Source organism: Uloborus diversus, chromosome 1 (genome assembly GCF_026930045.1).
Source record: "Uloborus diversus isolate 005 chromosome 1, Udiv.v.3.1, whole genome shotgun sequence".
NCBI classification, from domain to species: domain Eukaryota; kingdom Metazoa; phylum Arthropoda; class Arachnida; order Araneae; family Uloboridae; genus Uloborus; species Uloborus diversus.
Genome location: NC_072731.1, coordinates 180,567,287 through 180,593,776, shown reverse-complemented (window position 1 = coordinate 180,593,776; position 26,490 = coordinate 180,567,287). Strand labels below are relative to the sequence as shown.

The following is a 26,490-nucleotide window of genomic DNA, read 5'->3' as shown; positions in this document are numbered from 1 at the left end:
CAAAGAGCGCCGTGCGTTCGTGATGTTTGATTGCTTTAGTGTTGATCAGAGTCAGATGCATTTTCACTTCCTCTTGAGACAGACGACTAATTGTTTAAAATTGTTCAAACGATCCGCTTCTCATTCCGCAATGGATATAAGATTCGATGGAAAAAGAGCTCTTGTTACGGGAGCAGGAAAGGGTATGCATTTTTTTTTTTTAATTACCTTTGTTTCTTCAAAGTAATTTGTTCATTTTTAAAGAAAAAGGAGATTACGATTTATTTTTAAAAATGGCATATTTACATACTGTTAAACTTGTAAAGATAGTGAAGGGGAGGGTGGGGGTTGAGCTTCTGACCAGAAAAAAAGGTTAAGGTTCTCGATATGCTTGAATAACTACAAAACATCGACGGTAGCAACGCAATAAGTATGAGTGAATGTTCCATACGTACAATTAAAAGTAAAAACAAAAAGATATATGTAAAAGTCCAGAACTTAGTTTCAATATTGAAGCGTGCACAGTCTAAGTAAAGTAAATACTATGTAAATGGAAGTTACTCTTGTATTGCGGATTAAAGAGATAGTGAAGAGGGGCTGTTGCCATGAATGGAAACGCTATAAAAGAAAAGGCGAGGCAACCGTATTTTAAAATGTATCAGATAAAAATAACGATCTGACCATGGAGCATGAATCATCTTCTTCATTTTTAACCCATAAATATAATTACTGTACTGTACGATTATAATGCAGCATTTTATTATTACTACATAGTGTACGTTCCGTGTTTTATTTTATGTCTTTCACACCCATTGACATTCATTTTGTGCATCTTTAAGTGTTTTCTGTTGAATAAAACAGCTTTTTTTTATTTTTTAAATACAGTAAAAATTCCGTTTTTTATGTAAGAAAGTGTAATGTGTTGTTGGGGACTGCTTTAAAGCAGTTTGAGCAGTGTTTACAAACGTTTGAAAGAATTTGGTATGTTTCTAAAAACATTGTACATACATTTTTCCACAACGCGAAATTTCGACTAACGCGAGGAGTCTTGGAACGCATCCCTTGCGTAAGTCGGGACACGACTGTAAACAGAAACGAAGTATGAGTGTTAAAAACACCAAGAAAATGCAGAAATGCAGTTCGTGTGTTTGAACTATCAAGTCATATAAATATTAAAAAGCAGATGAGGAGAAGGTTAAATTTGATTAATATTCGGAATGATAATTAAATGCACAAGTCAAATTTACGTAATGGTTAAGGCTTTATTATTGGAATAAAGCAGCACAAAACTGTACTAATAGAGGATGATTACAAAATGTTTCAAATACATCTGTGAGGAAACGTGAGCACGTCATCAGAGAGACAAAGCATAACTCATTAATTGTTTGAAGTCACGAAAACTACAAATATGTCAACGCTGCAGAAGTAATTGTTTTTATAATCAAGTCATGATGAAATTTATATATGTTCTTGAAAATCTACTACATAAATTCGTTCTTAAAGAAGTGCAAATGCGAAATGCAAGTACTGAATTGTTAAAACTTCCAAAATAAATGTGCAAATAGAAACTAAATACGTCCAAGAAGAGCTGAAAGATGAAATGGTGCATATATAAAATAGATGAAAATTTGCACATGTGAACTTTTTTTTTTTTTTTTTTTTTTTGTCATTTTTACTTTCTTCTATATCTAATATATAGAAGAAAGTATTGGATTCGTGCAAAGTTTCGAATTTCGAATTTTGACGAATTCGAACGTTTTTAGGTGTGCTGAGTCCATTTCAACCATTTTTGGAAAATGTCTGTCTATGTGTGTGTCCATGTGTGTGTGTGTCACGTCTGTGTGTGCCCAGTTTTTTTGTGGCCGCTCTACAGCAAAAACTACCGCATGAAATCGAACGAAATTTGGTACACATATGTGCCCCTATGGGAACTTGTGCCCATTGGTTTTTGGCGCGAATTCCTCCAGGGGGGGAGCAATGGGACGTTTTTTGAGTTATAAGTGTCTGCTATTCCCCAGGAAATAACTGTCGAAATCAAACAAAATTTGGTCCATATGTTGCCCCTAACAGGTACAGGTGCTGATTGAATTGTGGTGTCAATATCTCAAACGGGGTTTGAGCTATAGAACATTTTTTGTTGTCAATTGTGACTGCTGTATCTCAAGAAATAATGAATGGAATCAAACAAAAATTTATCGACAAGTAGCCCTTAGAAGGTACAAGAGCTGATTCTATTTTGGTGTTAATAGCTGAAAAGGGGTTGGCGCAATCGAACGTTCTTTTTTTCCATTGTGAGTGCCATACCTTAAGGAGTAATGCTACGTTCTGTATGAAATTTGAAATAAATGTGAATCCATTTGTAAACAGGCGTTGGTTCAATTTTGGCGCCAATCGCTCCATGGGGGGGGGGGCTGATTTTTTTTGTGTGAATAAAAATAGCTTTATAAATATTATTTTAAGCAAGGCTTTTAAAATAATTTTCAATTTTCATTCTTTGCTTTGCTTTTGAGATAAATCGGGAATTGGGATGGTCTTCAAGTTTTGGTGTGTGTAATTTTGCTTTTGTTGGGAATGTTGCTTCCTCGTCAAGCATGGGGAGGAATTAGAATTATAAGAAAGATATAGAAGAACGTTTCGTGATGGCCACAACATACTAGTTTTATTTTTCAAGAAATATTTTCAATTTCTCAGAGCAAAAATGGCCCTAATGATTTGATAGTCTTTTCTTTGTGTCATGGAGTTTTTACAGATTTTTTTAAAAAGTATTTATTTTATTGATATCATTTTGAAGACATGTCTTCAGTTTTTCACATGTACCCGTAGGGGAGGGGGGGGGGTTACATGTGAAGAAGCTTAGAGCACATATGAACACAATTAAAGAATAAAGAAAATAAAAAGTCAAATGTATGCAAAATATACATCAATTTAGCTGAAGAAATGACTCCAACCTCTGATTCAGTTGTGGATCACTGCACATTACCTAGGATGCACCACGTGGCGGTGACCTACATTACACTCCAGATAAATTAAGTTGAATTTGTTCATTGAAATATGAAAAACATAACTTCTACAAGAGATCCCGAACAAGTATAACTCTTAAGAAAATTAGCAGAAATGTAAAAAAAAAAAAATGAAAATCAATATTTGATTTGTACATTGCTTCATGAACAGAATGTAACTTTGCTTTCATTTACAGGCATTGGAAGAGCTTTAACACTAAAATTAGTGGAAGGTGGAGCTGAAGTTATTGCCGTCAGCAGAACTCAATCAGATTTGGACTCTCTTAAAACAGTGGTATACGATTTTTTTTTAAAATAAGTTTATAAACCCTTTAACTTGTTCGTTTACTTTTAACTTTTTGTTCGAAGACGAAGCCTGAAGCAAAAAAATATGCTTTTATACACATGTGCTGATTATATTTGGTTCTCAAATATAGCTTTGGACATGTGGATATTAAGCTATAAAAAAATATATAAATAAATTTAGAAGAGGAGGAAGGAAAAGTAAAGTTAATCTATATATATAAAAATGGATGTATGTTTGTGGGTGTGTGGGTGTGTGTGTATGTTTCTTATACAAATCCACAGTTTTCGTCGGATTTCTTCCAAATTTGGCACAAAGGTAAATTGTTGCTCAGGAATTCATATAGGCGGGTTTTTGGAATTTTAAAAACACCCAAAGAGGTCTAATTTCATATTTTGAGTCATAAAATTGCTCTTTTCTGCACGATCAAATTTTTGTATAGTTATGAATTACGTCTACATGAAAAGCCCGTAAAAAACTGCCCTAGATGAAGTTTCTCCAAAGTTTAACTGTAATCGTTAAATTTGTGAACCTTGGTTCAAAGCAAATGAAAATTGTTAGCAACATATAACCACCAGGAGATATTTTAAATGCAATCAACACAAAAAGTATCCTCAACCATGGCCGTTAATGTCGACTAGCGACTAGCGTAAAGCATGTTTGGAAAGAAATCCGAACGAAAAAGAAATGCTGTTTTTCAGTAGTTCTTAAATTGCACCCGGAAAAGACATAGGGATGCATTGAAACACCGTCGGTTCTTCATCAATTTGCTTGCGCATTTTGCTAATAAGTTTTCAAGTAATAATACCGTAACAATAAACGAAATTTTGATCTGTACTTTCTGCATAACCAGCACAGAAAATACCAAAATGAGATAGGTATTAAAAATGCATTCAATTATCGAAGCACAATCTTCAACAGTTTTAGCGTTAGAATACTAAACTTATATTAAAACGACATCCTTGCAAAGGAAATTTAATTTAATATTGTATTATCCTTAAACAAATCAATATGTAAATGTTATTTATACTATTCCATGATTTACCTAATTCGGTTCACCTAAGTTTCACCGAAATCGCTCCAGGTTATCAAAGAAAAAGGGGTAAAAGTACTAATAGGGCTAATGGATTGCAAAATAATCATTTTTGTGCATAGTAGTAAAGATTGAATTTATCTTTCAAGGGGGAGGGGGATAATCATGGGGTTCATTACATGCACATAAGCTACCATACTAGGATTGCTAATGTGTGGTGAAAAAAAAAGACTGTGCACCTTTAGACCCGAAATCACACGGAAATGTAATACGGCGGAATTAAAAGTTTTGGAAGGGTAACAGTTTAAAGTTTGAAAAAATGCAAAGAAATATTAATTTAAATTTAAACTTTTAAAATGCATAAACTGTCTCCATTTTTATGTAAACAAATTTCTTAATCGTTTAAAATTTTATGTTACTTTAACGCTCGAAGCAATAGTACACCTGATGGAGCATCTCCGCTGACTAGCAATAATTTTAAACCAGTTAGGGGGTATGATGCAACTTTTGACACTAAGAGATTGCTCCTGAAATGGGCATGATGAAATATTACACCACATTATAAAGTTTTTCCTTTTTAGTCTTCATCGTGAAATTAGTTGAGCAAAGCTCCATTTCCAATTCCAAGACTCTCAGTTCGATAACTTTTATTGTAAACAATCGAAAAATATTAGTGTTTGTAACTACCACTAAGTAATTCAACCGTCATTGAAACTAGTATGTTGTGGCCATCACGAAACTTTCTTCTATATTTTTCTTTTTTTTTTCTGATCCCTCCCCATGCTTGACGAGGAAGCAATATTCCCAACAAAAACAAAATTACACATGCAAAAACTTGACGACTATCCCAATGTCTGAATTATTGCAAAAGCAAAGCAAAGAGCGAAAATTGAAAGTTATTTTAAAAGCCTTGCTTGAATGAATTACAAATATTTTATTTGTTAACAAACATAAGATGGCAACAGTTAAAAATTTTAAATCATTGAGATAATATTTCCTATCATTTCCATACAATTAAAATCACGAGAAATACGCAGACGACAATCTATTACGATTTATCTTTCTTATTGTTGCATTAATAAAAATATTTTTATTCGCAAAAAAAAAAAAAAAAAATCAACACCTCTTGGAGCGATCGGCGTCAAAATAGAACCAAAGCCTGTTTACATATGGATTCACATATATTCCAAATTTCAACCAGAACGTAGCATTACTTCTTGAGATAGGGCACTCAAAATGGAAAAAAAGAACGGGTGATTGCGCTACCTCCTTTTTAGCTGTTGACACAAAAATAAAATCAGTTCTTATACCCACTAAGGGCTACTTGCCGATAAATTTTTCTTTCATTCCGTTCATTATTTCTTGAGATACAGCAGTCACAATTGACGACAAAAAACGTTCTATAGCTCAACCCCCGTTTGAGTTATTGACACCAAAATTGAATCAGCACCTGTTCCTGTTAATACCAACATATGGACCAAATTTTGTTTGATTCCGCCAGTAACTTCCTGAGGAATAGCAAGCACGCGTAACTCGAAAAACGTCCCATTGCTCCACCCCCCTTGGAGGAATTCGCGCCAAAAACTAATGGGCACAAGTTCACATAGGGGCACATATGTGTACCAAATTTCGTTCGATTTCATGCGGTAGTTTTTGTTGTAGAGCGGCCACAAAAAACTGGTCACACACAGACGTGACACACATACATACACACACACACACACACACACACACACACACATACATACACACACACAGACAGACAGACATTTTCCAAAAATAGTCGAAATGGACTCAGCACACCTCAAAACGTTCGAATCCGTCAAAATTCGAAATTCGAAAATTTGCACGAATCCAATACTTTCTTCTATATATTAGATATAGAAGAAAGTAAAAATGGTGTAAGATAAAAATGGATACGCATCAGTGTTACAGAAGCAACTCTGTTCACAGTGGAGAGATAAGGTGAAACAATTTGCATCTCATGTATAACCACTAATCGCAATACATCATTCTTTAAACTTCAAGAAATCAAGATCTCCAGTAAGACTTAAGTTCTGTATCACGATCAATAAGTCAGAAGGGCAGGCTATTAAGTACTTTAAATGCATGTGAAATTTACCTATTTCCCATATAGATAGCTTTATGTTGCATGCTTAAGGTTGGGTTCACTCAAAAATGTATTTCATTTTGCTGCTGGAACGGGGACTAAGAATTGTATTTAGGAGCAAGATTTGAGTTAAATTCACAAATTAAAATTTTTTGAATAATTTAACTTTTTAGTGTTTGAATTACGTTTCTAAACGTGGAAATACATTTCCTTCGTTTTGAAGCTGCGGATATGGGGAACAAAATGTGCAACAAGCTTTTGTAAAACATAAACAAAAAATTGTCTAATATACAGTTGTAAGTAGAAACAAGACGGTTTTTTTCTTTCTTTTAATTTCATGACCTGCAAATAATTTTTTAAAAAATACGCAGATAGTGACCAATATGTGTACGCCTATTTCTTTATAAGGCAGTTCAATTGACGGGTTTTATATAGTTCGTTCCATAAGTTCGTGTTCACGTACTCCATTTTTAATGCTTAATGTAACTTAAAATAATAACTATAACTATATCTATAGCAACTATTATTCAGTGGAACCATTCCTACCCCTCATTACGACTGTGCTTATGTAAATTAAAATTTCGATATTCTCAAAGGAATACTTTAGAGCAGCAAACTTAAATAAGTGATCTTACTACCTGCATCAGATTGAGTTATCATGTACAACATTTACGGCAAAAGTGTAAGGTATTAAAAATTGGAAATAAAATTTTAATCAAGACAAATTTTGAATCGTTGCAAGACACCAATATTAATGTCTAATTGTCATTTTCGCGTACGAAAATAGAAATTTGACATAAATATAAGAAATTAAAATGTAGTTGACGTACGTCTTTTTATGCAACTTACACTTATCCAATTTTACTACATGGCATGCTACTAAATCTACACGGAAAAGGCAAACAGACACATTTTGTGAAATTATTTATACTAAGTGACAGTTTTCTACGGAATGTGCTTGCATACCTGAACACTTACAAAAACTTATAAAATGAGTCTACCTAACACGTGAAACCGTGAAAGTAAAAACACCGCCAGAAAATCCGTGAAACGGAACGTTAACTTTTATATCTGAAAATATTGTAACGGTGTCATATTTTGCATATATTTATAACTGATAAAAGCCATTGAATTTTACTCACGACTCTTTCTAGGAAGACATTCCATGATTTTTTTTTTCCAGAATAAAATTGTATGTGAAGAGTACTACAACATGCTTTAATGTCTTGAGGTATACAAAACCTTCAAACACAGAACAACGGTTTTCGTATTCGAAGCACCACGTAAAAGGTTGTCCCACAAGATATGCAAGACAATCATTTGTCTCTGCATTAAGGCAATGGATGTACCGCCCATCTGTTTCAACCGCAGACAACGTGCCAGTGGACACGACAGAACCAAAGAACATTGTTGACATAACCCCGATAACATGCCTCATGCTTTTTCGTTTTTACTTGATGCTATTTTTTCTGCAAATGCTCAACTTTCTGTGCTATTTACAGTCTTGAAAATTTGACTCTAGAGTGGTGTGAATGCAGGTTTTTACTGTCATTTAGATAGAATTCCTCCATTTAATTATCTGAAAGATATGTTGCATTGAGAAGCACCCGGGCAACGCCGGGTATTAAGCTAGTAAGACATAAAACACAAAGCATATTTTCGATAATTTGTTTGGGAAATGCAAATAAATGATATATATTCATTTACTTTGTTACTTCATTGGTTTCAAATAGATTTACATTGTATTGAATGTTTATGTTAACAATTTTCGTTGTTTATTAATTTATTTTTAAGGTTCTTTATTTTTGCAAATGTTGTTCCTTATCATGAATGTAATGTTTGTGCAAAATATGAGCTTTGTCTGCTTTACCGTTTTTGGGAAATTAATTTTTTAAATTTAGGGGGCGTGGCACATTTTTGCGTGTTTTTCAAATTTGCAGATTTTAAAGTTCTTGTTGCTTTAAGCGACCCTATAATGACATGGATTTTTAAATTCTATACTATTATATGGTCTTCTTAGATACTATTACAGCTGTCAAATCGGTGTCACTACGAGGGCGACGGCCACGAACTCCGTTTAAAAATGACCGAAAATGAATTTTTTTACTACATTCAATGCCAATTTTCTCAAAGCGCCTTCATGATGGCACCAACGTTTTTACATCAATTCCTAGCTACACTCGCATACATCAAAAATATGTAATAAAATTGGTGTCACTACAAGGGCGCCAGAAGATATTGGAACTTTTATGTGATAAATTTCACAAAAAGGCAAATGTTTAAAATCTAACCACTACTCTCGCCCTTATAGCAGAGATCTGAAACTAATTAAGTTTGATAACCAACATGTTCGCCTAACATATGAAATAAAAAAATCGGTGTCACTCTTATTACTTTTGGAAATATAATCATTCGAAATTAGTATGTTATAGAGTTATTTAAAAAAAGACTTTTCTAATTCCAATGGCTTTTTTGCATGGTTTGTTTTAAATTTTAATATAAAATTACAGTAGTGACACCTAAAATAATATGTTTCTAATGCTTTATATAAAAGAAAGCTTTATAAAAAGCATTAGAAACACAGAAAATCGATATAGGTACAGATGGACGTATTGTGTAATGTGCATTATGGCTAAAATAGTCGTACTATATTTTTTCAACCATATTAATTTTTTATCTGTTATCTATACTAAAAATGCAACTATTTATAACATAATGTCTTAAATAGTGATGAACATAATGTATTATACAGTGAGCATTCAGAATCTGAAACATAATTTGAGGATGACGTAGACTAAAACAAAGAAAACATAAAGTATCAATTTACCCAGTTTCAGAAAGACGGTCATCTTTTATTGATATCTGGTAATTTTGTGGCACTAAAGCTTGGGAAAACATGGTATCCTGGAGAAATAGTAGAAGTTTACCATTCGCGAGTGAAGGTCAAATGCGTGGCAAGAAGGATTAGAATAAATAAATTTATTTGACCGCAAAAAAGGCGAGTATTGGTATGATAATCTAAGCATATTATGCACAATAGATCCACCTGTATATCAAAACGAGCATTTTCTTTTCAAGATAAAGACGCTCTTACTGCCTAAAGCTGTTTATGTTAAACGTTGTTTCTTTGTAATAAATTAAGAATAAATATGGTCAAAACACTATCTGGGTGTGATAAGATTAAATTAACAAAATACATATATAAACAAATAAAATAATTTTTAAAAAATAATAATAAATGAAAAAAATGCACCACAACATACTAACTTCGAATGATTATATTTCCAGAAGTAGTAGGAGTGACATTAATTTTATTAGTTTAAATGTTAGACAAACGTGTTGGTTATCAAATTAGATTCAGATCTCTGCTATGAGGGGGCTAGTTGTATTCAGATTAGCAAATGGTCAACTTGTACTATTTCTCCGGAATATCATGTTTTCCCAAGCTTTAGTGATACAAAATTACCAGATATCAATAAGAGATGACCGTCTTTCTGAAACTGGGTGATTTGATTTTTTGTTTTCTTCATTTTAGTCTACGTCATCCTCAAATTATGTTTCAGATTCTGAATGCTCGCTATATAATACATTATGTTCATCACTATTTAAGACATTATGATATAAATAGTTGCATTTTTATATAAATAACAGATAAAAAATTAGTATGGTTGAAAAAATATAGTACGACTATTTTAGCCATAATGTACATTACACAATACGTCCATCTGTACCTATATCGATTTCCTGTGTTTCTAATGCTTTTTATAAAGCTTTTTTTATAAAAAAAAACATTAGAAACATATTATTTTAGGTGTCACTACTGTAATTTTATATTAAAGTTTAAAACAAACCGTGCAAAAAACATTGGAATTAGAAAATCTTTTTTTTAATAACTCCATAACATACTAATTTCGAATGATTATATTTCCGAAAGTAATAGGAGTGACACCGATTTTTTTATTTCATATGTTAGACGAATATGTTGGTTATCAAACTTAATTAGTTTCAGATCTCTGCTATGAGGGCGAGAGTAGTAGTTAGATTTTAAACATTTGCATTTTTGTGAAATTTATCACATAAAAGTTCCAATATCTTCTGGCGCCCTTATAGTGACACAAATTTTATTACATATTTTTGATGTATGCAAGTGTAGCTAGGAATTGATGTAAAAACGTTGGTGTCATCATGAAGGCGCTTTGAGAAAATTGGCATTGAATGTAGTAAAAAAATTCATTTTCGGTCATTTTTAAACGGAGTTTGTGGCCGTTACTCTCGTACTGACACCGATTTGACAGCTGTAATAGTATCTAAGAAGACCATATAATAGTATAGAATTTAAAAATCCATGTCATTATAGGGTCGCTTAAAGCAACAAGAACTTTAAAATCTGCAAATTTGAAAAACACGCCAAAGTGTGCCACGCCCCCTAAATTAAAAAAATTAATTTCCCAAAAAACGGTAAGGCAGACAAAGCTCATATTTTCCACAAACATTACATTCATGATAAGGAACAACATTTGCAAAAATTAAGAAAATTAAAAATGTCAACAATCACAACCTGCCTGATTCTTACAAACAATGGCTCTTAAATATTCAGTCAATTAATCTTTATATGGCTTAGGAAAGTGAAAAAGTGTTGTGTGGAATCATGTTTTTATCCTATCTGTAAACTAACAATAATCTTGTGCTAGAAGAAATAGATTTTTTTTTCCTTTTATCTAGAGCTCAAAAATCTACCCTCTATGCCTGGACATTGGTAATTGGGATGCCACTAAGGCTTCCATTTCAGAAGTACTCCCAGTGGACTTGTTGGTGAACAACGCTGCCATCATGGACGTCCAAGAGTATGGAGAACTCACGGAAGAAGACGTTGACCGGTACACATTAAGAAGTTTTTAACCAATTTCAAAAATCATTTAAATTTCAAAAATATCTTCTTTTTAATGTGTTTTAGTCGACGAATGCAGCGTATGCTATCAAATGCATCTTAAAAATTAATATTTTATAATTCTCTCGAGTCGAACTGCTTGTAGTTAAGTGCACTATAGATAAAAAGGTTTTTTAATGATCAAAATAGACATAAGAGTATGTAATTTGTAATATAATTTTTATCTTTTAATTTTCACTGATTTTAGATTTTTGAGTTTAACTGCATCAATAACATTCTATTTTGGACTTAAACAAGGGCTTACTTGCATTGAATAAATTTCAGGTTGGTAGCTTAAAAAAATAATCATCGCTTTCAATTTGGTTGTTATTGACATAAAGGTTGATGAAGTCACCATTCATAAGTTTTAAAATTCAAAAAATACCAGGACCATTACCAGGGTTACCAGGAACCATTTTTTAGCGCAAATAAAATTGAGTGGTTCTGACTTCAAGAAGCAGCCAAATGGAAGCCAACAGGCTTTGGCAAATCCTGATATGAATATGGAGTACCTGGTTTTTTTCTCTTTATCCCTTGCATTCGACTGTGTCTGAGCTGCAGTTATAGAAGTTACAGGTGTTTGCTTTTTTAACATTTCTGATAAGTTTTTACAGTGCTACAGCAATCAAGATGTGCCGTTCTTATACGTTGAAAATAATAAATTTATAAGCTATATTCTTTCTGTTGTATATACGTTAAGTGCGCGTGCTTTTTCGGTATTTATTTGACTTCAAGTATATGAGAAAGGGAGGGGGGAAGCATGAAATATGAGATAGAGTACAATAACGAGCAAATTACACAAGACAGGGGGTATCAAGTTTCTTCTTCACAAAAGGAAGAATGAAGATGTCAAACTAAAGATAAAACTGCTTGTAAGTTCGTTGGGGCAGCTAACATTTTCAAATGATCAGGTGATCCGGGGGGTTAACAATGGGTTCGATGTCAAAAATGCCTCAAATGGCTCGTACAGACTCTGATGGGAATTCAAAAGGAACAGCATTTGTTTAAATTTCAAATCTTTAAGTTCCGAAAACAAACAGTAGTATTTTTGTGGTATCCCATAATAGGTGCTATCCCGTACAAGCAAACCTTTCCGCGACTTTTGAAAGGAAGAAAAAAGATAGAAATTAAGATTTGCAGCTGAAATTTCTGGTTTAAGCTTTTAAGCTCGAATGATCCTAATCTAAGAATCCTGGATTTCACGCGACGCTGTATCAGTGGTTAGGAATAGCGCGCTACAAGTAGTTTGCTACATTTTTTAGTAGTTTGTAGTGTAGCGCACTACTTTTCAAAAAAAAGAAATAGTGTAGCGAGTAGTTCGATACAAAAAAAGTAGTTTGTAGCGAATTCTGGAAATTACTTTCAAACAAAGTTTCAAAAAAAAAAAAAAAAATAGAAGAAGAAGAAGAAAGAAACGAGGTTTCAAACCAATCTGACTGGTATAAGTCTTAAGAGAGTAAAACTTGCACCAATCAAATTCAGACGACTCTGAAAAATACGAGCTGACCTCAGATTGACGCCATACGTTCTATTGTTTGACGCCATTAGTTTGTTTGGCATCGAAATTTTCACTTTTCCCCAATATTCACCTTGAATAGAGCATGGCTTAGAAAGAAAAGAACGAGCGATAATTTCCAATATACACTGGTGTGCAAAAATTAAGGACGAGACGGTTTTTTCAATATAACTTTGTACAAAAGCTTTCCAAATCAACACATTTAATACCGTAAGATCCCCAATACGTAAGGACATGTGTAATGTAAGCAACACTTACTAAAAGAGAAATCAGAGGGATAAAAAGAAACTTTATTGAAAAAGTAGCATGGAGCGCAATGCGACTGAAGGCCGAAACATCCCTGTGATGGGTGTCCAGCAAGAAACATCCGGTCTTTAGTAGGGGATATGATCTCCCCCGACTGCTAGGCAGGTTTCACAGCGTCTGCCCATGCTGAGAATGAGGGTGTCAATGAGTTGTTGAGGCATTGCTGCCCATTCGTCTTGCAGCGCCAATCGAAGCTCCCGAATCGTTACTGGTAGTAAGGTACGAGCTGCCAAGCGTCTGCCTAGAAAATCCCATACATGCTCGATGGGATTGAGATCCGGAGATCGTGCCGGCCAATCCATACGTTCAATATCCTCACTCTCTAAGAGCTGTTCGGCAGCTACTGTGCGATGACATCAGGGTTGCCAGATGTCCCGGATTTCAAGGGACAGTCCCGTATGTTGAAAAATTGTCCCGCGTCCCGTGGAACTTCCATACGGGACGGCTAAAGTCCCGTATTCTGGCTGATAACAATATTTTACAGAACGAGACATTATTTTATGGGGGAAAAATTAAGTAAAACAAAAAATGTGAGATAAAGAGCAATTAAGAAAATCATGTGGCAGCAAACGCAAAAATTATTTTCCTTTTGATTTGGTTGGTATGTTTTTGTTTTGGCGGCAGAGCATGAGAAACCACATGGTTGCTTCTTCTTAGCTCATTGACTCATGTTGGAAATATATCTCTGCGCATGCGTCGTAAATCGCAATGAAAACGGTTTTTATACTTTGATAGGCGACATTTTGTGAGGTTTAATGCTTCGTTGTGATTGCATTTTCAGATTTATCATGAATAGACGTCTCAAAAATATCCCCCCCCCCCCTCTTTTTTTACTCCTAGAAGCCTGCCCCGTATTTACTGTTCTTAATTCTGGCAACCCTGGATGACATGGTGCATTGTCGTCCATGAAAAGGAACTGCGGACCCAAAGCGCCTCTAAAAAGACGCACATATGGAAGAAGAATCTCGTTACAATAACGGGTCCCGTTGACTAAACCTGCGTCGAAGATTTGAAGGTCTGTACGACTACCAAGTATGATGCCTCCCCAAACGAGAACACCGCGACCTCCATACCTGTCCCTTTCAGTGATGTTCGAGGGATGATTGCGGCTTCCCCGCTCTCTCCAGATGAGTATGCGATGAGAATCGCTACTCAGACTGAATCTGCTCCCATCTGTAAAGAGTACTCGTCCCCATTCATTGTCTCTTCAATTCCGGTGTTTCTGGCACCACAGAGAACGCCTTCTCCGATGGGCAGGCGTTAGAGGTACACACCGTATAGGGCGTCGTGCAAACAGACCACCACCGTGCAGTCTTCTAGCCACGGTAAAACGCGATATCGGTCGTCCACTTGCCTGTGTCGTGTATCTAGCGATTTCTCCCGCTATCTGCCGCCTGTTTCTTCTGGCCTGTAAGACAATATACCGGTCATCTGCGGGTGTGGTTCTTCGTGGACGACCACTACCGAACCCCCCGGATAGCTGTTCCTGTAGTTTGAAATTGTCTCCAAAGTCGTGAAACGATGCTGTGAGCAATTCCGAACTCTGCAGCCACACTTGTCACACTGCGGCCTTCCTCCAACTTCCCAATGATTCGACCTCGGGTAAAAGTTTCCAGATGTCGTCTAACAGATTGATTATTCGCCATTTCTCGCTGAGGCAGCAACTCGGTGTGGTTTTAACTGCTATACGGCGTGCAATCTCTTTGCCAGAAATACTGATCTTACACCGACAACATGCTTTATACTACTCAGACACTCCCCCATTACGTCTGCCTGCATATCTGCGCATGTGCTACCGTACATCACTTTACTTAATCTCCTGAATGGTATTTCTGTCCGCTCTGCCTCTTCGTTCAGCTGATATGCTAATTTTTCGACTTCGTCCTTAATTTTTGCACACCAGTGTAGTTTTGGCAGCTGAGAATGACCCGTGGATGAACATTTTAGATGTCAATGAGATTATTGTGCCAATATCCACCCACTATGGAAGCTACCGTAAATGTTATGGAAAAGGATGATATTGAATTGCCTTTTTTTGACCAATTAACAACAAATATTACAGTGTTATAGAAATGTATGATCACGGAAATTTTCCATTTCATGCAAATTTGCTCGTTGAACAAAAAGTTTTCGGTATCAATGTCATCTGCATGTAGGGTCGAATTTCAACTTACGCGAGGGATGCGTTCTAAAGATTCCTATGATGTTATGTGTAAGTGGCTCTAAGAGAACGTATCCGTTATTCAGGCAAAATCCCAGAGGAGGGGTTATGCCCCCCACCCTTTTTAAGCGACAAAATATAACCTAACACCTCATTTTGGGGACTTTTCACTCGAGACGTCCAATTGTACTTTAAAGTTGCAATTTGACTCCCTACTACCGTTTCCGATAATAACAAACTCTGAAACTAGATGCTGGAACCATACCAGCCTATATTCGGTGTTTTTACCTCAATTGTTTGTTTTATTCATGTTTGGTAGTTTTACGTTAAGTTAAAAAAATCAGTCAAAATTTTAAATAGTATTTACATTGCTCAAAACATTTAACTCACAACTTTGAATGTTTGTTCTGTGTCTCAAAAGTGATTGGTTTTTTTTTTTTTTTTTGAAACAAATATTACCTTTAACTCATTTTATCTTTTCAGAACCCTTAATATCAATGTGAAGTCTGTTGTTAATATCACTCAGGTAAGATTTTCAAACAAACAAAAATACTCAAAAAGGTTTTCGGCTATTTAGTACATTGCCTGTCGTATTGTTTTAAATTTACCAATCTGACTTAAAACTAAAGTTGCATATTACTTAACGTATATGAAAGGAATTAATAATCTTATTTATGTCACATACTCACTTTAATCACTCAACAGCAGTTTTTGAATAAATTAACGTGATACATTGACGATTATATAGCAACAAATTAAACAATATTAAGTCAAACTATGTAACTCGAAACGCGTTGTCTGTTCTATTCTTACGGACTCTTCTCAGACGCTCTAGCCATCGGTGGAAGTCTTTTCCAAACAATAAGAAGGATTCAATCGGCGGCGGCGGTTCTGTGGATTTGACCAAATAGATTGAATAGTCTGATGAATACGTGCGTTAGTCTATGTTGGCGTATGCAGTGGGTGACCAACATATTTTTTTTTAACCCGAAGGTCGCACCTCATTTTTAGAAGATTCTCGCGGGCCACAGCACATATGAAGTTTCAAAATATTTTTTTAATTTGCAAACAGTATGGGAAAGCATGGAAAATTAATTACAATTACAGACCATAAACTGTTGTTAGCATTTCTTGATGCCGCCCGCCTTGTCTAGTGGTCAGAGCACTCTGACTACGACAGGGAAGTCACGGGTTCGAGTCCCAGCTCGGACATGGACGTACTTTATCTCTCCTGTCCTTGTCCTTTCTTTATGTGAATGTGTTGTTGCGCTGTAAATGGTTGCCTACCTTATAAACGGGTCCTTGCGGCGTGTGTGTACTGTTGAAGTTGGACCAAATTACGGTACAGTTGGAAAAGTGAAGCAGCGTACCCGAAATTGCCAGATTAGCTGGCACACTACAACCATGCTTGATGCTTATTTTATTTTTATGAGGTTAGCATCCGTTTTTCAGAAAGCAATTTTTGAACATTTGGGCCCAAATTTTTGGCATCATGACTTATCGTGAATTTCGATTTATAAAATTGAACGAAGCGACAGGTCATTTATCTCAGCTTCGAGGGCCGCGTATGACCCACGGGCTGTAGGTGGAACACCACTGCTCTATACCGTCACTGCTGCAACTTCGAACAATATCACGTAATCATTTCGCTTCGTGTCTTCTCTAGTAGCGAGCTTTGCATTATGAGTTGTGTAGCAATAATGCTATTGTTACGCGTTCGATGCAACTTCAAACTTTCTTTAACACAGTTCTTGAGAAAACACAGGAGATTTATTTACAACTATTTACAAGAAATATCGTTAGCAACTGCTAAGTTAACCATAGCAATTAGGCAAATATCGATTAACACCGTAAACTCAACGGTTACACACGTATTTACATCAAAATACGCGAAAACACCACGCAAATGCTAATACACACTTCCAGCAGAACACTTGTATGTACGTTACAAGAAACTATTTACAGGTTACGTTACTAAGATAATTTTAGATGAAAGATAATGGAATAAACGCCAAATTTAGCTAGATTACAACAAATTAATCACAAAAATCATTACTATTTACAGAATTTGTAACACTATAAAGTAAATATTTTATACTGTAGTATAAAAAAATCATAAATGTTCCTGTCAAATAATGGGCAGCTTACTGTTTTCCAGTAACATATCAGGCAAAAAACAAGAAAGTTATCCGCTAAAATTCAGCAACCTTCCAGAAGGAAAGCTCCGAAAGCATTTTAGCAAACATGACCAAAACTAATACAGAATCGTAAACGTCGAAGCTATTGCAGAGTTGCAAGCAAATATCAAACACCTTAAGGTATCCGACTATGTTAAAAAGGCGATTATAGACCAAAATTCACTTTTTCTCAAAATAGTTTTATTGAACAGCCCCATTCTTTAAGATTATGAAACATTTTGGTTTTATAATATATGCGAATTAGAACTCACGTTATAAGCATTTTAATACTAAATGTCTGCAGTATAACGCGTGTTAAGTCTAATCTTTACTTACGTTTTTTGAAGAATGCAATTATTTCTCGATACTGGCTACGGAAAACATGATTTTGCAAATTCTAATCAGTATTCAAGCATGAAATTTGGCATGCCTGTCTTGTAAGTACTTGTGAGTGGAATAGACCACCGATTATGTAAATGATGAAATATTTTTTGATTTATAGCTTTTTTACCGAAAAAAGTTGACAAATTTTTGAGAAATTTCTGGATAAAGGCACGTAATTTGTCATAAACCTTAAAATTCTTGAAATATTTCTTAACTTGTGGTCTGTTTCATGTGTGATATTTATACATGTGAAAAAATCTAAGCATTGTTTATAGCTAGTTAATTTTTATTAATACAGTGTTTCTTCTAACTGGTATTTTTCAGTCATTTTTGCCAAAAAATCACTCATTTAAAAAAAGTTATTGATACTATGGTTTATTTTTAAGCAAAATACATGTTTTAAGATCATTCTGTTTCTAAAAAAACATTAATATTATTTCATAATAGTGTTTAAAACAAAAAAACTGCTCCGAAACTAGTCGGATACCTTAATTGCCTGCAGTTCTTGCAAAGCTACAGTATCCAGGGACTGCATTTTTCCGTCGTTTGAGGGTCAGCCAATATATACGGGTTGCAATTGATTCTGAAAGCAAACTATTAAGCGGAAGCTTATATTTTTAGCGACACTGGTAGCTACAAATCTTTTTCACCACAGAAAGAAGTCTAGATGCATGTAACTTACACCAATTCAGAAAATTTGATTTTCACTAGAAAGTAGTGGATGCCGTCAAATTGCCCGGAAATAAACAGTGACGTTTCGGAATTTTCTTACATAGTACAACACTTTTGTCGTGTTCCTCAAAGTCTAATGTTGCTTAAGCATATTTAAGATTTAACGGGTTAAAAAGTCATTTGAGCTTGATGAGGAACCTTTTTCTGCTTGTCGTGTGCTGATCGTGTCTCCGATCAATTCTTTGTAGCAACTTCAAAAAAGTGACCGATTCCGATCATAAGGTCCTTATTATATTTTTCGGTAGATCCAAAATAAACTTAACATAATCAATATTCGGAAAATATGAAAATCTGATCGAGTAACATACTTCTGTATTTCTATTACATTTTGGGAATTATCATTCGTAAAATTAACGGCATGAATATTCTAAACTCTCTGACGACACTCCGACAAACTTGTAAATACTCTCTAAATGCTCTAAAATATTTTGTTGATATTTTCAGATGGTTGTCAACGATATGAAAGCCAGAGGACAAGGTGGATCAATCGTAAATGTTTCGAGCACCCTTGGGCTGTACGCTGCTCCAAGTTACGGTGTTTATTGCGGCAGCAAAGGCGCAGTGCATCAATTGACACGAAGCATGGCTGTGGAGTTTGGGCCGCATAAGGTAAAGCGAAAAACTGGTAAAATTTCCAATCCTGCCAAATCTTACCATTAAACAGAAAAATTTATTTATATCTACATTGTTGTTTCATGTTTAAAACCTTGCTAGGCATCAAAATCTAACAAAATCTGTTCTGAGGGCAACAATGAGCATCATACAAAATAAAGACATCAATTAGTTATTAATGAAAAAAGGCTTTAAAACTAACTCACAGCAAAATTTACAAAATAAGTAAGAGACTTAATTTACCCGCTTCTGGGTGCAAAGAGCAAAAATGTGTAACTCAGAAGCAATATAGAGGGAAATTTTCTTCCATAAAAACATGAGTTTTTTAACATAATACTATGTTTACAATACGACATTGTCAATCGAAATAAGTGACAAAACGAATGTGATAAAATTTTGAGCCAAAAAACGAGATACCTGTAACTTATACAACCCAAATTCAAAATAATAGAACACTTTTCATTTTTCAGGAAAAGGTTTAATTTATCAAGATAAGAGTGCAAAGTGGGTTAAAATGAACGTGCCGCCTTTCTTTGACTTTAAAGTGTACATAACATTTCATGTATACTTAATACTTAATTTAGTAAAAATTTAAACACTATAGTCCAAAAGTTTATCGTTGTGATTGTTTATATTGAGTCCAAAAATTAGAATATTGAAATTAAAATAGGAAAAAAACATCTTCAAACAAATCAATATCAATAATTTGTCTCCCCACTGTTTGTCTGAACCACAGCTCCAACACTTTCAGACATGGATTCCACCAGCTTTTTACATTTATCGCCGCTGAGACAATTCCATGCCCTTTTCAATGCAACAGCGAGTTTAATTTTTTTTGTTTGAACCACGTCATGAACATTTTCTCTAGATTTTAGAGAGTGCCACAAATTATTCATCTCATTGAAATCGGGAGAATTGCTTGGTCAGCTTAGTGCGGAAATCACCCTTTCTCTTTTCCATATACTAATTAGTTTAGGGATGTGACACAAAACAGAATCTTATAGAAAGAGAAATGTGTCACTGCATGTCTGACAAAAGCCGCAAAAAATACACTGTAAAAACTACGGGTCCCTTTGAAAAGCTATTTGGCTCCCTGGGGTGAAAACATGGTGCCTCAGGGTGCAATGGAGGCTAGGAAATGTGATCAAGGTGAATGACGCTAATGAATGTGAAGACGGAGCTCCTAAATGCAAAGGTGAAACGTCGGCGCATGCGCTCTCCCTTCTGACATCGTTCAGCCACAATCAATGGCAGATACAGGAAGTAACTACGCAGATGCACTTTCCCATTGAATGAAGTACGTGAAATTGGATTAAAACTCAGAAGTTTCTGCGATTTACTCTTCAAAATTTTGCGTAAGTACAGGTATTTGATCATTGTATAGATTTTAAGGCTTTCGAACATATTTAAAAGTGTTTTAAAGTTACGTTGATTCTTCAGTTAGCCGTTATGTACATTTGCTATTTCTATCATGCATAAATTTTACCTAAAAATAGCTATCAGCACCGGATAAGTAACATTTAATAATCAAAACGCTTAAATTAGATGATATTTGAAAAGTTATTTCAACTATTAATTTTGAATATGTGGTTTTACTTGCTTGTGTTGTCAGGAACTGTGTGGATTTTTAACTAAGAGATTTATTGTTAACAATATGATGCATTCAGCAAGTGAACACTTCTAAATTATGTTGGAAAGTTGAAATGTGATCAAATGCCTGAAATTACAAGTTTTAATCATTTTCAGAGCTATTCAATGTGAAAAATGTACCAAGACTTAGTTTTTTATAACTCAAAACAATGAATAATAATTTACACAATCGTACCCAAAAATGCACACAACACGGAAGGGGGGGGGCGGGTCAGAAACAGGAAACAGAAAGGGTGCCAATGTTCTGCCATACGGTTTCATTTTTCACCGCTGTGCACGCTGGGTTGAGGGTGGCAGTTTTTCGCTCGTGTTAAGGGTGCAATTTCGGCGCCGTATAGGGTGCCGCTGGTGAACAAACTTTTCACCCTTGAAAGGAGCCAAATGCAACCTGTAATTTTAACAGTGTACTATTATGAAGTAATCCAGTATATCTAGTCCATACAAACTGAGGAAGTTACGCATAGTTTCAAATTACATAAATGTCTAGTTCCCGTAGCTCTCATGCATCGCCATACTACAAAAGATGTCGCAAATTTAACAGAGTGTCGAACATATGACTTCTCAAACGCTTAACTTTTTGTACACCAAACCCGAACATATGTTTCATCAACAGATATTTAAAAATAACTCAAGGCTGAATAAAATACTATCCCAGTCTTATTATCCCCAGAGGAACTTCTCTTTGTTCCAGTGAAGGTGCACTTCTCTGCTTCATCTTAGTTTTTGGTTTTGCTTTGAGGACCTGCAATTAAAACTGCAATTTATGCAATCGTCCAATAGTAGTTGACTTGGACACGATAACTATAGACTTTCTCCAACACTTATTGATGAAAGAAGCATTTTTAAAACTATTATTTTAGGCGATTCACTTTAATTTTTGTTCATATCTGGCAGTTTTTTAAGCTTTCTACCACGTTTTACTTTTGGTTACTTTTGAGTTGACCGGTTCTTCTATATTGCTTTAAAATTTTCAAAACCGTAGATTGTAAACTATTCATATTTTTCTGAGATGAATTTTTTTTCTTACTTTAAACGACGATACAATACACAACTTCGTTGTATCCGAATCATCACGTTGACGACCTAATTATATGTGATAATGGTGACCAATTCTGTAAACATTTTTTCAATCAATGTTTATTTTTTAAGGAGGGGGGGTATCGAATATACTGAAAATCACAGTTGAAAATGTAAGTTTACTTTTCATCCTCTAGCAACTTAATAAAATTTTATTTATTTTCTAGATTCGAGTCAACTCCGTGAATCCAACTGCCGTACGCACTCGCATGGCAGAAAAAGAAGGTCTTTTTGATCCTAACAACGCGTTTGCTCGTCAGTTAATACAGCGAACCCCACTTCGTAGATTTGCTGGTAACAACCCAATGCTTTATTTATTCCTTTCTTCGAGTAGAAACTGAAATATCACTTCATTTGTCGTTTTCAATGCTCTCAATTAGTCTCTCCCCCCCCCCCATTAATTTCAAGTACCTAACAGTCAGTTTTTTCAAAAACTGGGCCCTTTCCCCCCCCCCCCGTTCTGCTTTAAAATTTTAGTTTTATTTTGAATTCTTCCTGTAGCCACTTTAATCTATTTCTGTTTTCTTCTTTAAAAAAAATATGAATGTGTTTTTCACTTTCTGTTCAATTTTTTCACATTCATCGCGTTCTGTTGCGTTCTATTCATTTTCGCGTAAAATATTAAGTTCATGTACTAAATTATTTAATATATTTTTACTTTTTTTTATTCCAGAAGTGGAAGATGTGGTAAATTCAATATTATTCCTTCTAAGCGATAAAGCTTCCATGGTTACTGGCATCGCCATGGTAATTGATGGTGGTCTATCTGTGAGCTATACATAAAAAAAAAAAAGAATCCGGGAATTTGTTTTTTGTAAAAACATACATTGTTATTTTTCTCTTTTTATATGTTTTCAATTTTAATGTGAAATTGTGCATTTTCAGAAAAACTATACCACTTAAGTTGTTTACAATTAATTTAGTGTAAAAAATTTAATAAAAACGTTCTCTCTGTAGAGTTTACTTTCTTTCTTTTTCTTTTTATATAAACCTAAAATGTAAGCTAACAATTACTTTTTTTCTATTTAAAGAGAATTGTATCGTTCACCGCACTGAGAATTATATTTAGAGTGAGAACTGAAAGAGAGAAGGTTGTATTTCTGCGTCCCATTTTCAGTGGCGGATCACCGCGTAGGCGCATGAGGCGATAGCTGGGGCCTCCAGCAAAGCAGGGGGCCTCGGAGCCGACAAGTGTCACATCCTCAAAATCATGGTTTTCCATGGTAAATACTCAAAACTCATGGAAATTGATAGATAATCATGGATTTTAGGCGCGGGATGATTGCTTCCAATAGAGCTAGGGCCTCTTAAGTCTTAAGGGACCCCAGGCTTCAGGTGCCTTTGTTTAGATTTTCCCAGGAGTTTGGATTTTCCTCATTCTTCCCAGAGTTTTAGTTCAAAATTGTATGTTTTTAAATACTCCTACTTAAAACTATCTAGTACTTTCCGATAAAATGCACAAATAGTCTTGCTAGAATAATTTTTACCGTTCCAAGTAGTTTTTTGGCCGAGTACTCCGTACACTCGGCCACTTACTATTCGGCTGAGTAAAGAGTCTGCATCTTGTTAAAAAAAAAAAAAAAGAAAAAAACACTATTGATCATGAAGATATTTACTTTAATTGAAATACCCAAGGACAGGCCCTGATCTGTGTACCCGCAGATCCCGCAGTGCGGAGGACCCACGTCCGTAAGGGGCCCAACGGCCCAAGAAATTGAAGTAAAAATTAAATAATTAAAAAAAATAATAATTTGAATTTTTGGCATCTTGAATTCAAATTATGTTTTTCGCAATCACGAGCGTGTGTGTTTGTGTAGGCGCATGTGTGTGGGTGCGTGGGTGCGTAAGTGTATGTATGCATGTGTGTGAGTGAGTGTTGTGTAGGCGTTCGTGTGTGTGTGTAGGCGTTCGTGTGTGTGTGTAGGCGTTCGTGTGTGTGTGTAGGCGATCGTGTGTGTGTGTGTGTAGGCGTTCGTGTGTGTGTGTAGGCGTTCGGGTGTGTGTGTGTGTAGGCGTTCGTGTGTGTGTGTGTGTGTGTGTGAGTGTAGGCGTTCGTGTGTGTGGGACATGGACGCCACCGCCCAGCAAAAGTGGATTTCGGGGGACAGTGCTCAGGACCAGCCGCGCCGCCGCCGGTGGACGGTGGTGCTGCAGGCCTGGTCCAAGCTGAAAAAGGCACGGACGCCAAAAACGGTCAAGTGAGAACAATAAGCAATCGTGATTGCTCAAAAAAAAAAAAAAAAAAAAAACTAGCACTAAGGCTTATTAACGTTACAAATATACTGTTGACCTCTAGGGAGGGGCCCTACAGATTTTGATGCGGGAGGGGGGGGGCCCAAAATTTATAGATCCGGGCCTGGCCAAGGACGTGTCTAGAGAGGGTTAAACCCTCCCCCCCCCAAAAAAAAAGATAACAAGTCGTCATTTGTCGCAGTATTATATCAGTCTTCAAAATATCCCAGTCGTCATTTGTGCGATTATGCCCGAGTTGGTGTTTTTAAGGCAAGGAGGACATGGGATCATGTAACTCGACGTAATTCGACCTCTGCGAATGGTCACTTTTCTTGACGAACAATTATATTGCCCTTCCTTATCTAGAAGGAGAAGAGAGCCGAAGGGAGCAGACAGATCTGTGGGGGGTCCAAGTCGAACCCATCGGCACAATGGCACAGCTGTGTTTTATTTCTTTACTTTTTGCAAATTTTCCCGCTTTCCCACCAACAACCAACCCGTAACAAGATAGTTTTATGACGTATTTAGTTAAATCAGTAATTTGGAAAAGGCGGGAATTTTTTTTCTTTCTTTTTTTTTTTTTTTTTTTTTGGAGGAAGAACGGAGAACGTTCGCCGCTGTTGTGATTCACTCGTGCTCGTGAACGTGCTTTTGCTCTGTGTCTTCAATCAACGACAAGATCATTCTTTTTGAGTTTAATAATATGTTTTAATAACTTTAATTTTTAGAATAATGCTGCTATCATGGTGTTAAATGATGATATGGTGTTTTGAATATAATAGGTTTAATGGTACAAAGGTTTAGCTTTTGAAAAAAAAAAAATATACTGTTCATTCTTCTGTATTTTATATTTTCATTACGGAGAAAAGGAACATCTGTCAATTCATTGCAAAAACGCTTTATAAAATTACTATAAAAATTTTAAATGCCTCTGCTGCGAAAGTAGTTGATTTTGAGTGTTCTACTTCTTTCACTGGTGCCATTAGTTTGTAATATATTTTCGAATTTCTATTTCATAAAGATTGATTTACTCATTAAAGGCAAACGTTTTATATATAAACTGTAGTTGGGGCAAACCTAACCTGACAGCGTCGTAATGCTATAATTAAGTATTAGATCTGCGTAGCTTTCACAATGCTGCCAGGCTAATTTTTCCCCAACTATGGAAGTGTTCCAGTTTATTTTCAGGAGTGTACATATGCCATATTCTGCACAGGTAAAGAGCGTGTTTTAATGCTTCGAAAAAAAAAAAATGGTAATGATTTAAAAAAAAAAGAAAAAAAAAGAAAAACATAGGTTTTAAGGTTTACTTGAAAACTTCTGCAGAATAAGGATTTTCGAATTTTAAATTTCAGAAGAAAATAAATACTTCCAGAAAAATACTGTTAAAAAATCTGGATGCTCAAAAATTCTGATGTTTCTTTCATATTTTCTTCATTCTGTAAACGTACTACGAAAGAAATTCATCATCCAACTGAAGTCAAAAAATAAATAAAAAAATACAGGAACAAAAATAAAAAGGCTTCATTGATGACTTATTAAATGACCCTCGAAAAAATACTGGCCTTAATGTTACAAAATATGGTCTTAAGAATCGCCTTTTTAAGACTTAAATTTCAGGAAATATTCGAGCAAGGGTCCCCGAACTAACCTTCCTTTAATATTACAAAAAAATCAAGTTTTTTTAACTGTACTTAGAAAAAACTTAAGTGGAATAGCCCCTGAGTAAAAAAAAATTGCTGAAGCTTTTAGGGCCATAATTTTTGAACAAATTTTCACAGAAGAGATTCAGCAAATTTTTCTTGAAAAATTGTTTATCATGTAAAGTTTGTCTACAATTGCGTTTTTGAAACTTCAGTTTCGAAAATTGGGAAGGGGGAGGAGAGAGAAATTGATTTCGATCTATTTTTTAAAAAGATTGATCGGGGGGCACTCCCTGGTCTCCATCCCTTACCCTAACGTTAATAAATATGGCCTATAATAGCGTTTGTAAGGCTTCAATTTCTACTACTTTCCGCTGAGACACCTGCACCTTTTTGTCCTCAAACATCAGCAAAGAAAGTCTAAAATTATGTTTTTAAAACTTCAAGTTTCAAAATTTTTCCGGGGGAGAACCCCCGGACCCCCCTTCACTTACCAGATCACTGGTTTCCTTTTTTCTTCTTTTTGTTAAGTGCACCGCCCTTCTAAGACTTTTTTCCAGCTACGCCACTGAATTACACTTGCGTTCAAAAAATGGGTAAAACTAGGATTTTGCTAAATGCCAGAAATTGGAGCTCGGTGGAAATCTC

General features: G+C 35.2%; 1 protein-coding gene across 1 annotated transcript; it reads left to right on the top strand.

Annotated features, from left to right (window-relative positions):
* LOC129223412 (carbonyl reductase [NADPH] 2-like) lies at positions 1–22,925 on the top strand. Its single transcript, XM_054858011.1, has 7 exons — positions 1–182; positions 3,176–3,273; positions 11,148–11,302; positions 15,819–15,861; positions 19,073–19,237; positions 22,135–22,261; positions 22,641–22,925. The coding sequence occupies exons 1-7, from the start codon at positions 23–25 to the stop codon at positions 22,748–22,750; spliced, it is 858 nt and encodes a 285-aa protein (XP_054713986.1). The 5' UTR covers positions 1–22; the 3' UTR covers positions 22,751–22,925.
* Positions 22,926–26,490: the final 3,565 nt, after the last annotated feature.

Bases quoted from the DNA above. Each gene is read 5' to 3' on its own strand.
- LOC129223412 (XM_054858011.1), top strand. From the start codon at position 23: ATGTTTGATTGCTTTAGTGTTGATCAGAGTCAGATGCATTTTCACTTC. The intron at 183-3,175 runs GTATGCATTTTT...TTTCATTTACAG, and splicing joins TGTTACGGGAGCAGGAAAGG to GCATTGGAAGAGCTTTAACA. The intron at 11,303-15,818 runs GTACACATTAAG...TTATCTTTTCAG, and splicing joins ACGGAAGAAGACGTTGACCG to AACCCTTAATATCAATGTGA.